Genomic DNA, 14,203 nt, shown 5'->3' on the forward strand with positions numbered 1-14,203 from the left:
GCTGGACTGCTTACTTCAGATGCTGAATGTACTATATATTTTTTTTTGGAGGCAGTTTTTGCTGCTTTTTCTGCAGTAATTTAGGGTCTACTGCAATAATATGTCAAGTTTACAGCATACGCTGTACATCACATAATCCATAGTAATTTGACTTCTCGAATCAAATAAAGAACATTTTGAATTTCCATTCCATTAGACAACACACCTTGCATGTTAAGCATTTGGAAGGTACATATTGATACTTTCCACATTTTGTTACGTTACAGCCTTATTCTAAAATGGATTAAATAAAACAATTACCTCAGCAATCTACACACAATACCCCATAATGAAACTAGTTTTTTTTTTGGTGCTAATTTATAAAAATAAAAAAACACCTTTTTACATAGGTATTCAGACCCTTTGCTACATTGAGCTCAGATGCATCCTGTTTCCATTAATCATCCTTGAGATGTTTCTACAACTTGATTGGAGTCCACCTGTGGTAAATTCAATTGATTGGACATGATTTGAAAAGACACACACCGGTCTATGTAAGGTCCCACAGTTGACAATGCATGTCAGAGCAAAAACCAAGCCATGAGGTCAAAGGATTGTGTCAGCACAGATCTGGGAAGGGTACCAAAAAATGTCTGCAGCATTGAAGGTCCCCAAGCACACAATGGAAGAAGTTTGGAACCACTAACACTCTTCCTAGAGCTGGCCGCCCGGCCATACAGAGCAATCGGGGGAGAAGGGCCTTGGTGAGGTAGGTGACCAATAACCTGATGGTCACTCTGACAGAGCTCCAGAGTTCCTTTGTGGAGATGGGAGAACCTTGCCGAAGGACAACCGTCTCTGCAGCACTCCACCAATCAGGCCTTTGTTAGTGGCCAGATGGAAGCCACTCCTCAGTAAAAGGCACATGACAGCCTGCTTGAAGTTTGCCAAAAGGCACTTAAAGACTCTCAGACCATGTGAAACAATGAAACCAAGATTTAACTATTTGGCCTGAATGCCAAGCGTCACGTCTGGAGGAAACATGGCACCATCCCTACAGTGAAGCATGGTGGTGGCAGCATCATGCCGTGGGGATGATTTTCAGCGGCAGGGACTGGGAGTCTAGTCCGGATCGAGGGAAAGATCAACAGAGCAAAGTACAGAGAGATCCTTGATGAAAACCTGCTACAGAGCCCTCAGGACCTCATACTGGGGGCGAAGGTTCACCTTCCAACAGGACAACGACCCTAAGCACACAGCTTAGACAATGCAGTAGTGGCTTTGGGGCAAGTCTCTGAATGTCCTTGAGTGGCCCAGCCAGAGCCCGGACGTGACCCAATCGAACATCTCTGGAGAGACCTGAAAGTAGCTGTGCAGCGACGCTCCACATCCAACCTGACAGAGCTTGAGTGGATCTGCAGAGAAGAATGGGAGAAACTCCCTAAATACAAGTTTGCCAAGCTTGTAGCGTCATACCCAAGAAGACTCAATACTGTAATCGCTGCCAAAGGTTATTGAGCAAAGTACTGATTAAAGGGTCTGAATGCTTATGTAAATGTGATATTTCATTTTTTTTTATATAACTTAGCAAATATTTCTGAACCTGTTTTTGTTTTATCATTATGGAGTATTGTGTGTAGATTGAGGAAAAAAAACATTTTTAATACATTTTAGAATCAGGCTGTAACGTAACAAAATGTGGAAAAATCAAGGAGTCTGAATACTGTTCAAGTAATACCCCTTAAAGCGGTGAATTGGCAGCATAAACAGTGTGCTCGCCTTGCTGTTTTTCACAGGTGTAATTTTTCTCTTTTGTTGTTTCTTATTGTATTTTTTTCTTTAGTTTTCTTTTTCCTCTGGGGTGTGGATCAGCTTTAATATTGCGGATATATTGATGGTTCCATCAATGTAATTGTCTGCATCATTTCCAATCCCCCATATATTTTTGGGGTAAATATATATATATATATATATATATATACACACACACATTCTGTACATAAACATTCATACATATACATACTTTTTTTAGAATATACCTTTATTATTCCCCGCAAGCCCTACCACCCCTCCCCCAATTGGAGTAAACTAATAAATAATAACACTTAGGCTTCTACCTTCAGTTTATACATATTATACACATTTTACAGACACAATCTCTTTTACAATAGTTTTGTTTGTTTTTAGTCCTTCCTCTATTTCTGATGTCCATCCAGTTTGATTTCTATTTGTAACTGTGCTATTTCACAACATTTCTGAACCTGTATACATTTTACAGACCCCGTATATTTTACATTGGTTGTTGTTATTAGTCCCACCCTTCAGCTCCAATCAACCCCTCCCATCTATCTCTTAACACCATCCATTTTGGTTTTCTATTTGCCATATATTTCTCAACTGTGCTGTGATGCTTCGCAAAAGTACTGAACCTTTCTATTCTCATAGCTTCTACAGATTGTAAATTAAAGATAGTTATACTAAAATAATTAATATTTTATTGATCGATTGACTGACTTCAAATCACCCAGTATTGCTATCTGCAGCGTTAGTTCTAGGTCAATTTTGCAATTCTTCAGCCATTCCTGGACCTGTTACCAAAAACGAGCTACTTATGGACAGCACCAAAATAAATGACCTAATGACTATTTCTCCTCGCAGCAAACTCTGCATGCTGGGAAGATTGTTTCACCCATATATATATATATAAAATGACGCAAAATGACACCGGATTCAAAACTTCAAATTTTTACATTTAAATTGTTATACAAAATTATTGAAACCAATAGAATGTTATACATATATATATATATATATATAACATTCTATTGGTTTCAATAATTTTGTATAACAATTTAAATGTAAAAATTTGAAGTTTTGAATCCGGTGTCATTTTGCGTGTCAATTCATAAACTATGTGCCATGGAAACGGTACACCGAAAATCTCTTCCAACTATTTTGCAATTTATATGGCACAGCTGTCAATTCTTTGGTCCTGAAATGAAATTGGTATATCTCTTTATTTATCACAATTTTCTTTAACTATTTTTGGTCTTTAATGCAGGGCCGACAGACTTTTTCCCCCTTCCACTTGCCTCTTCCATTTTTGTGGTAATGAAGCAATTAGTTGGTTGTAATTTTGGGTAGAGCAGACATTTCCATATGTCTGTGTTACCAGTCCTATTCCACCAGTCCTATTTATGATGTAATTTACAGAAAATATACCTTTTTACATCTTTTTTTTAATCTAATTTTTTTTTTTTTTTTATCAATTAGTATATTTGAGTTTAACCACTATTTGTTGTCTTTTAAGGTGGATTAAACTGAAATTGCAACCAACTTTCTAAGCCTTTAAAAAATAACAATATTTTGGAGATTTCATTTTCAAATAACCGAAAGTGAGCACTTGTAATCTGAATAAAGGGAAAAAAGCCATTCTTGAACATGGGGTGAGACATTCTTAATAATTTACTAGAGAACCATTTTGGATTTAAGTATAACTTTTGTATGACTGATGCCTTTAGTGAGAGGTCTAATGCTTTAATATTTAATCATTTCTGCCCTCCGAATTCATAGCTGTTCTTTATTAACCCAGCACCTACGGTTTGAAAGATGTGCGTATGACCACAAACTTTTCAAAGCATACCCCTACAAAAAGGATTTTGTCTTCATTTGTCATTTTGGAAAAAAAGTATCTCACCAATTTAATGAAGAAAAAAAAGAGTTCACTCAAATATGTATTTCTGTTTGAGTCTTACACTTACTAAACACACCGCGAGTGATGTTATTCTTAACCTTTCCCTAGAAGGACTCACATTTTTCCAGGGTGAAGTTTCCCCAAGGTACAGATCTCGGTTCAGCTTCCCCTCCCCCAATTACATATTTAAATCAATCAACACCATGCGAATCCGTTGGTTCACCCTGTTAGTTCAAAGGGTCTGCGTCTGAGCCAAGAGTCTGATGAAACCCTGATTTATCCTCCTAATTGGTCATTGTGAAGTCGTAGCGCCAAGTGGGACTTAATGTGTTTAATTTTAACTAATTATTTTGTATTTCTTTTTGGGGGTTATTCATCTGGAGTACTATGTGCTTTGAGAAAGCCAGTTCACATGAGACCGAGGGATGTGTTCCAAATGGCATCCTATTCCCTACATAGTGCACTACTTTTGATCAGAGCTCTATTGGCCCTGGTCTAAAGTAGTGCACTTAATAGGGCTATGGTCAAACATAGTGTTGTAAATAGGGAATGGGGGGGGGGTGCCATTCCGGTTGCAACTTGATAGAGGTTAAGTTGTAGGCTGTGCATTGCATGATATGTGCCACAATGCCTTGTGGGAACTGGAATATTGGTGAAGACAGATGTAAAGGCAGGGATTAAATGTGCAACCCACATCGTGGAGTATTGTATAGTTTAATCCACCCCAGAGGAAATGTATTACAAACCATGATGAAAGTTTTGGAAATGACACGGCATTCAGTCAACATGTTTTAATCAAAAATAAACTTGTATGTGGAGTATGGTATTGGCTTTGTATAATAGCCCTTCTGCAAAGAGAGCTCTCCTCTTTAAATATTCAGGGGGTATATTTAAATCTATTAATCATGATAAACAGGAGAAATAACATGATTGCTTCTTCAAGTAAAATGTATTTAAGATAATGTACTGTGTGTGTGTGTGTGTGTGTGTGTGTGTGTGTGTGTGTGTGTGTGTGTGTATGTGTGTGTATACATGTATGTTCACAAGTATATGTGTGTGTGTGTACGCTTTTGTGTTTGAAGAGCTTACCCGTAATACCTGTCCCAATTGACCTTGCCTTTTTAACTCCAGCTGACATCCAATCCCAACATCTACTCACCCCATCACCTTTGACAATTACAAGAGCCCCCCTATTCCTTGATAGTAAACCGAGAGAGAAACCTGCCTGGCGATAAGGAAGGCTTCTATAATTGTCTTCTTTCATTGGCCTGTACCTTATTTATTTGAGTGGCGTTTATAGCCTGTGGAATGAACTCTTCCTATGAACAAACGACCCTCCAGACATTTCTAACGGAGGCTCTCGCCCCGTAATCCGGGGTGAGTGAGTGACGGCGGAGGGGGTCACGACCCCATAAAGCCCGGATGGGTGCTGAAGCTCTGGACCATATCTCATTAAGGGGCGAGGTTGTAAACGAGACTTGCCTTCACTCTCTCCCCTTACTGGAGCGATTGATTAGTCCAGGGACAATCAATGTTAATTAAGGTGTGAGGGAACCTTTTAATTGTACTGCATGAATCATTGTGTCAGCTTGCGCCTTGACCTTCTTTGATTTACATTGTGAATTAATGGCTCCTCGTTGAGAAGTAAATACATTCTAGATATTGCCAGATGAACCTAGTAGATATCAGAAGATTTTGATATGAGTTTTAGATTTATGCATAGCTTGTCAAGGATGATGAAGAGGATTGACTCGCATGCATAGGGCATATAGTATATTGTGAATGGCTCTCGGTGACAAGTTATTGAATTTTAGATACTGCCAGATGAACCTAGTAGATTGAAGTGGAGATTTGGTAGTCAGTATGTTTTAGATATAGCCAGGTAAGGCGTGTAGATTTGGTGGTCAATATGTTTTAGATATAGCCAGGTAAGGCATGTAGATTTGGTAGTCAATATGTTTTAGATATAGCCAGGTAAGGCTAGTAGATTTGGTAGTCAATATGTTACAGATATAGCCAGGTAAGGCTAGTAGATTGTGTTTGATTGTATGGTTTTAGAGATTTTTGCATAGCTTGTCAAGGGATGATAAGCAGAGGTTCACGTGCGTAGGGTATGTGACTTATAACTCCTCTAGCTGTGGCATTGACCTTTTGTCTACTGATGTGCACAGATGATTCGTTCATATCAACCAATACACTTTAATCCAATGAGTCCCTCCGTAACGCTGGTGCGTTTTGGACTTCTAACCCTTTTTTAAACACTGTTTGAGCTACGGACTTCTGGGTTGTACCATTTGGATTCGTTGGATTTTGTCCGTAGATACCATTAGTCTGTGTAATCTATGGGGGCTGAGCTAGAGCGGTGTTTGTGAAACAAGGGCAGATCCCAAAAGGGCCCGGTAACAGGTATTTTTACGAAAACGTCTATAGAGTCTGAATGGTTTGAGCACTAAGCTGAGACTCTATGATGCTCACAAGCTACACAAGAGTCGTTAGAACGTAAGGTGTTCTTATCCATAGAAGACCATAGGAAATCCCAGGACAGCGTCTATAATACTGTAATATGCTCACATAGTCGCTGTCACAAACTCCAAACTCCACACTGACTAGTTGGATATTCATTTTTCCGGTGAGAAAACAATTTCTGTGCTTACAGCATTTATACACTATATATATACGAAAGGATGTGGACACTCCTTCAAGTTAGTGGATTCAGCTATTTCAGCCACTCCCGTTGCTGACAGGTGTATAGAATCGAGCACACAGCCATGCAATCTCCATAGACAAACATTGGCAGTAGAATGGTCTTAGTGACTTTCAATATGGCACCGTCATAGGATGCCACCTTTCCAACAAGTCAGTTCATCAAATTTCTGCCCTGGTAAAGCTGCCCCGGTCAACTACAAGTGCTGTTATTGCGAAGTGGGAAATGTCTAGCAGGAACAACGGCTCAGCCGCGAAGTGGTAGGCCACCCAATCTCACAGAACGTGGACCGCCAGGTGCCTCGGTTTCAACACTCACCAAGTTACAAATTGCCTCCGGAAGCAACGTCAGCACAAGAACTGTTCGTCGGGAGCTTCATGGTATTGGTTTCCATGGCCAAGTAGCCGCACGCAAGCCTAAGATCAAAATGCGCGATGCCAAGCGTGGGCTGGAGTGGTGTATAGCTTACCGCCATTGGACACTGGAGAAGTGGAAACGCGTTCTCTCGAGTGATGAATCACGCTTAACCATCTGGCAGTCCGATGGACAAATCTGGGTTTGGCTGATGCCAGGAGAACGCTACCTGCATAAATGCATAGTGCCAACTAAAGTTTGGTGGAGAAGAAATAATGGTCTGGGGCTGTTTTTCATGGTTCGGGCTAGGCCCCTTAGTTCCAGGGAAGGGAAATCTTAACGCTACAGTATACATTGACATTCTATACGATTCTGTGCTTCCAACTTTGTGGCAACATTTTGGGGAAAGCCTTTCCTGTTTCAGCATGACAATCCCCCCAGTGCACAAAGTGAGGTCCATACAGAAATGGTTTGTAAGATCAGTGTGGACCAACTTGACTGGCTTGCACAGAGCCCTGACCTCAACCCCATTTAACACCTTTGGGATTAATTGGAACTCCGACTGCGAGCCAGGCCTAATCGCCCAACATCAGTGCCCAATCTCACTAATGCTCTTGTGGCTCAATGGAAGCAAGTCCCCGCAGCAATGTTCCAACATCAGTGGAATGCCTTTCCAGAAGAGTGGAGGCTGTTATAGCAGCAAAGGGGTGACCAACTCCATATTAATGCCCAAGATTTTGGAATGAGATATTCGACGAGCGGTGGACCTTAATGGATGGATCTGTTTATGTGAAATTGTTTAGTGTTCTGCTTGTATCCCTGGTTGTCCTGAAAAGAAAATGGTAAAGCCATTCAATGTGAGGCTAAATATAAGGTAGATTCTACAAGCAGATAAATGGTCAGATACTGTAAATGAAAAGCCGATTTTTGCTGGGATCTCTGGACTGATGGGGTTAAGCATGTGATGGTACATTTTGTGCAGTAAGTGGTGTCATTACGCCTGGCGACATCATCGGGTGCATGTGGTGGGATCGAGCTTTGATTGATGAATGCCAAAAGTAAAATGGCAGACATAAGACACTGCCAGCCAAGTAATTGTGTTGATAATGAAAGCCAAGGTGAAAGCTCTTTCGCGTCTGAGCCGATTTTGCACTCGGCCGACTGTTTCCTGTCCCCATCCGTCATACCCTGAGTATCAGTCTGCACACAGTGCAAATTCATATCACGGCAGAGAAATCGACTACGTCCCAAATCGTACCCTATTTCCTACATAGTGCACTAATTTCAACCAGGGACCATATGCCTCTGGTCAAAGTAGTGCACTATAAAGGGCATAGGGTGTCATTTGGGATGTTAACATTGTTTTAGCCTTATTCTTCTCATCAAATGGATGATTCTACCATTGACAGCATGGCAAACAATGTCCACAGAACCCGCAAATGCATCGACCTCTTAATCTGAGCAGCAAAATGAAATGGGAATGAATTCTAGTTCATTAACCACATGCTAAATATTTATCATATTTGCCAATGTAGCAACATCAGCGTTTGATTAGACACCTCTGGATATTGACTTAATGATTCTATTGTCAGTATATCTGAATCCACAAACACACACTGTAAGGTTTTACACATGCTGTAAAACCTTCATTTGGATCATCCTGGATGGTCAGTCCTTGCATCCATAGGTCTGTCTATGAATTTGAGTGTTAATATTTCTCTTGCTCTGTCCCTCAGCTGTTGACCAAAAACGATTGCAGGCTGACTGCTTTGTTGTTTGAATCCTAGGTTGCCCCGTTAACCTGATTTTTCTCTTCCCTTTCAGATGTAATAATCGGACCCAGTGTGCTGTAGTGGCTGGACCAGATGTATTTCCTGACCCTTGCCCCGGAACCTATAAGTACCTAGAAGTCCAGTACGAATGTGTACCCTACAGTACGTATCTCTTCATTCTCTTGTGTTTCTCGAAGCAGTTCATCGCTATGACCCATATTGCACCCTATTCCCTATATAGTGCACTACTTATAGGACTTTGGTCAGTAGTGCACTATATAGAGCATAGTGTACCATTTGGGACAAAGCCTGTGACATAGTACATGATGATTACTGCATTGTAACTTTCTTCTTTATCACGCTTAATTTCCATGTAACAGCTAAGCCACTTCACTCTGTCATATCCTAAAATGTATGATTATGTCATTTAAGTGAATGTGGTCCCTTTTTAAGGATGCGACAATAAGAAGGGGTCTGAAGTGAGGTAGCATGGGTGCTGGGAAATGTCAGTATCTGATTCCGGTAACCTCTATTGTGCAGGACTATCGATTGTGCCCTCAATGCAATGTGAAAAATGAAAGTTCAAATTCACTTTAGCGTGTCAAAATGATTACCTTTATTCCAAACCCTGGTCGAATTTATCTCCGACAATATCTGTGTGAATGTCTGATATATTTTTCTCCTTAATCCAACTCATCATTTTGTATCTTCATGTATGAATAACACATTGTCAATGATATTCCAGCACATGCCATATTGGGCTTATAAGAAATACATGTTATTAGATTTCTGATGTGCACTGTATTGATTGCTATGGGGATCTGGTGAGGCATTGGATTCAAGCTAGATTAAGATTGAATGTAGTATTATACTTCAAAGGGCTATCATCCATACATGAATCAACATTGACATTTCGATGTTAATGTCATTCTTACTCCACCTGTTCTTCCTTTAACAGTGTTTTTAGACAGCTGACAAGACAGACTTCTCTGTTAGTAGAGGTCATTTTTAATGATAAACCACATAAATAGCCCTATTTGATGTTGAAACATAACCAGATGTTTTGCAATTGGTCAATTGATTTGCTCACACACATAAAAGAAAATATTGCATCGGTCATCGACTGATACTTTTCTGAGTATTCAGCCTCGGTTCTAAGCATTGAGAAGGGAGCTAACAGAGCTGTCGGAGCTATTACCAACTGTGTCCATCAAGTTAGTCCTTTAGCATCAAAGGAAGTTTAGCTTTATTCGAAATCCAGTCAAGTTTTTAGCTGCTGTGTTCAATTCAATTCCAACAGAACTCAATTGTCTTAGCTTAGCTTCTAGCTAGGCCATTTTTTTCCACAAACACACTTCGTATATGGGATGAGAGACCTAGGCCTGAACCTTTTAAAACCTTCAAAACAGCATGCCTTCCAGCCACAGTGGCATCATAGCATGACCAAAGCACCCCAAAGGTATTCATGGGTGAACCGGAAATGGAAAAAGGTTTGGGGTGTGAATGGAATACCCAGTGTGTAGACCGGGTTAAACAGACGAACAGGAAGAGAGATGTGGTCACTGGAAGTGCACGGCCATTATCATACGACCTCCCACATTGTTTCGCTGACCTCGAAAAGAGAACATTGTTTACTGTGAAAGCCTGTGGTACCGAAGGTGTCAAAAGCTAACCACATAGGATTTAGAACCTATTGTAATTTGGAATGAACTGGATGTGTCAGTTAAAGAGAATTCTATTTGCTGCCATCCGGCTTTGTGCCTTTGGAGAATGGATAGTATCATGCTGCGTTTGAAATTAAACAAATGTCACATATCAGATATTTCATTTATTTCATTTTGCGGTGCTTTTATCTACGTTTTCTAGATACAAAAATCTGAGGTGATTATGCAATGAAAAGGCAGCCCTGTCAGAAACTATATATTGGATTTAAAGAAAAGCTCTAATTTCCATGGGGTGGTGGTTCTTATCGTAAGATTATCCACCATACAGTACTTGGATATATTTGAGCCACAACCCATTTGTTCAGATGTAGCATTGGACTCAACACCTCCTACAGTAAGCACCGCTCGCTTTTCTCAGAATCGGTGTTTTGTTTTGTATCGAACACTAGTGATTACAACTACCTCCCCAGCATCACAATTGCAACTCCATTTCAGAATCCGTCAATACATTCCTATAACTAGCTGGAATACTGCAATACTAACGTGAGTGCTTCTCAAGACACTGAGAAGACATAGAAGGCTAATAGCTAGGATGGCCAAAAGCACTGACTTGTTTGTGATTTTACATATTGCCAGTTAAATGAGTAACATGTTGGGAAAAGGAGTGGATTTGAGATGAGGAAATTATGGGCAGATAGATGGTATAAGGAGGAATGGGTGGTAAACCAGCCCCCCACACCCAACCCTTCTCCAGAACCATACCCCCTCACCCAACCCCATCTCCAGCCTATCACCAGACAGACTGACTGAGAGACTAATAAGGGGACCAGCCACCCATGGTGTGAATTTTCCTCCAGACGAAAAATCTCCACAGTATATCCCATTGACAAGTTCTCTCTCTCTTGTTCTCTCTCTCTCTCTCTCTCTCGTTCTTTCTCTCTCGTTCTTTCCCTCTCGTGTTCTTTCGCGCCCTCTCTGCCTATATCGCTCTCTTCCTGTGGAAGACGTTTTCATCAGTATTCCGGTGCTGAAAGCAGGCGCTGTCAGAATAAGTTACAGCTCCTCTCTCCGTCTTCCATCAGCAGAGGAGAAGGGCTCCATCAGACCCACACCTGCAATAGTGGTGAATGAGACGCTGCGGAGAGCTTCACTCTGACGCCATATGATATTGTTTTTATAAGTTGGTGATTACAATTCACACCATGAATTGGTAATGGCGGTTATTCTGGGAGCTAGCCACACCTGTGTTTGCCTGTGATCTGGGGAGATGCAGACCAATAGTCGGAATAATCATTAGAGATAAAAGCGCTTCCTTTTTCTAGTCGGTCCAAGACGACAAGACGGTGCTGAGTCGAAGGCAATCATGCTGGCGCAGAGCCCATGCGTGTCATGATAATAGAGTAATTTGGAGAAAGCAACTCTACTTCTATACCGCTTCTCGTCGGTAAACAACTACTTTCTGATATTGCCACGTTGCCAATGATATAAGCCATCTTTATGTTCGCGTCAGCATGAACTTGTGTTTCTCCAACGCGAGAACACTCACTTACCTCCCCTGTGCTTCCCTTGTTTAGGCGTGCTCTGCCATGCAGTTTGTGGATTACTACGGCTACCCTTTTGGAATGAGCGATGCGCCCGTCGTCCTGTTGTGATGATGACCTATAACCTTGACTCTCAGGCCCTGTTTGAATACTCTTAAAACGCCTCGCTCCTTCAACCCTTCCTTGAAATAATCACTTATATAACGTGAATGGGTTGATCAGTGCAAGCGTGTCACCGCATTGCTTTCACCAATCAAACATTGTGTCAAATCAGTGGTTTGCTCAAGGACGGAGGAAGGAAGCATACACTTTAAGAGTATTCAAACCGGGCCCTTGATTCAAATTCTCTCAAGTCTCCAGAAAGATGCCGCTACCGCCAGTCCCGTCCCTCGCTTATCAAATCTTTCGTTCTTTATTAACGAGCAGGTCCCAACCCAATCTTTTCGAGGTCAACACTGTTTCTCAGTAGCCCTCTGACCCGACTCTTTCACAACTTTAATGAATCCATATAGTCATAACACCTCAGAGTGCTCCTTAGTTCCCCGCAGGGTCATGAAAGAAAACACATCCCCTGTTGAAAAGGCGACAGTGTCCCTTGTGGAATGTTTGGCCGAACACCAAACTCCAAAAAGAGTGGGTTGCAACCTGGCCTCGGCCTTTCCCAACTCCCTACCTCCTCTATGACTAATTAGATGGCGAATGTACTGACCTTGATTTCTGCTGATAAATCCCGATACGAGGTAGAACCAGAGCTTTCCTGTTCTTGCGCGCTAATAAATACATTGTAAAAAAAAAAGGCACAATGCACAGCGGGATCCCGCCAGCTCCGAACACGGCTTGTGTGCACGAGCTAAGCCAAGATGTGTGATCATGAAATCAAGACCTTTTTGAGTTGGCTGAAATAAGGTAGTCAGTCCTCGGCTATACGCCGTGGCGCACAGCCACATACTTTTGCCCGACATTTATTTATTTATTTTTGCTTCTAATTATTTCCGCATGGACGAGCAATCAATCGTTAATACCAGAAACCGGTTCGGCGGCCTAACCGAATCAAGCAACTGATTATTTTTTGGCACAACATTCAGCACCTGCCTGGTGCTGAGACGGCAAATAAAAATGTGAAATCAATGCGGCGCGTGGCTATCGTTTACAATGCCGCCCCTGCAAAATGTGGTGTCATTACGGGAGCCATTACGCCACGGTCACACCTTGAGTAAACAGCACCTGTGTGAACGGACTGTTTGGCTGACCAGACATTTTGTCATAGTCAGCCGGGCTCCCTGAGGCCTGTAGCGAGATTGATTTCAAATCTGATTTGATATGAAAATGATGACACGAAAACGTAAAGTCTTGGCTAAATGCTTAAGAGGTAAAGACAAAGTGTCTGTGTCAGTGTAACCTTCTGTCATTCACGCTGCAAGTAATGACATCAATATCTAGCCTATGATGTATAATTGCATACGTATTCATCTTTATCAGATAAACAGTATATAACTAACTCAGTCAGTCATCTCGTCGTCAGTTGTATATAAGGCATTCACACAGCAGGCACCAGCATTCGCCTACAGACTGACAGGGAGTCTTGTCACCTGAATGACTATATCTACCTCTCCTAATGTGTGAAAGGGGGATTGCAGTGCTATCATATCGTTTAGTGACAGCTGACCACCCTGCAACTGGGGAAAGCTTATGATGATGGCTTATGTTCTTACACAGTGTGTGTGTGTGTGTGTGTGTGTGTGTGTGAGTGTGTGTGTGCATGCAAATATAAGGGGGAAATAAAATCACTGACTTGTATCTTGAATGTCACAGTCATTGGTTTGAACACTGACCTGAAACTGATTATGTCCATGGTTTTGACTGGTAGGCTCCCAGATCCACAGTCATTGTGTTATGTAATGAATTCATCACATTGTTGCTAATTGATTAAAGGGAACATTCCAAAATGTTCAACATCAAATTGATCATCTCTAGAACCACGTGAAAATGGCGCGTTTCTATGTTTTCTAGTCAAATAGATAGATGCGTTTTTCCGATGACATCATCCGGAGAGACTGAGGATGTCATCTGGTGTGCATCGTGTGATTTTAACTAACTGTGAGCAGGTGAAGGCTACTTACTGAGAGGAATACATACGAATACAGTGTTAAATGCACGGACTTCTCACTTCAACAAGGATACAGAGTGTATCTTGATTACCATAGAGGATACATGGAAAGGCAAGGGAAATTAGTAGACATTAATGCATATATTTTCCTGCATTGTTCCAGTAGTGGGTCAGTAATTGCCCAGGAAGGGTGTGATTACCAATGTGGATAAATGGGGGTGTTAGAGGTGAATCTGGGCATGTGGAAAAATACTTTTCCCCCACTAATAGCCATGTCATTTATCAGGTCCTCGTTCTGGCCTCTATCTTTTGGTCCTTCATGCGCACAAACACAGGCACACGCGTATACACACACACACACACACAGAGATGCAGGCATGAACACACA

General features: G+C 41.4%; 1 protein-coding gene across 8 annotated transcripts in view; it reads left to right on the forward strand.

Annotated features, from left to right (window-relative positions):
- LOC115198263 (adhesion G protein-coupled receptor L3) overlaps positions 1-14,203 on the forward strand; it is a 304,863-nt gene that overhangs the window by 127,652 nt on the left and 163,008 nt on the right. For all 8 annotated transcript variants that reach the window (XM_029760110.1, XM_029760112.1, XM_029760113.1 and 5 more), the window contains one exon: positions 8,556-8,665. In XM_029760110.1, the coding sequence (XP_029615970.1) occupies positions 8,556-8,665 (110 nt within the window). The remainder of the gene's footprint in view (positions 1-8,555; positions 8,666-14,203) is intronic.

The sequence above is a fragment of the Salmo trutta genome, chromosome 8 (genome assembly GCF_901001165.1).
Source record: "Salmo trutta chromosome 8, fSalTru1.1, whole genome shotgun sequence".
In the NCBI taxonomy this organism is placed as follows: domain Eukaryota; kingdom Metazoa; phylum Chordata; class Actinopteri; order Salmoniformes; family Salmonidae; genus Salmo; species Salmo trutta.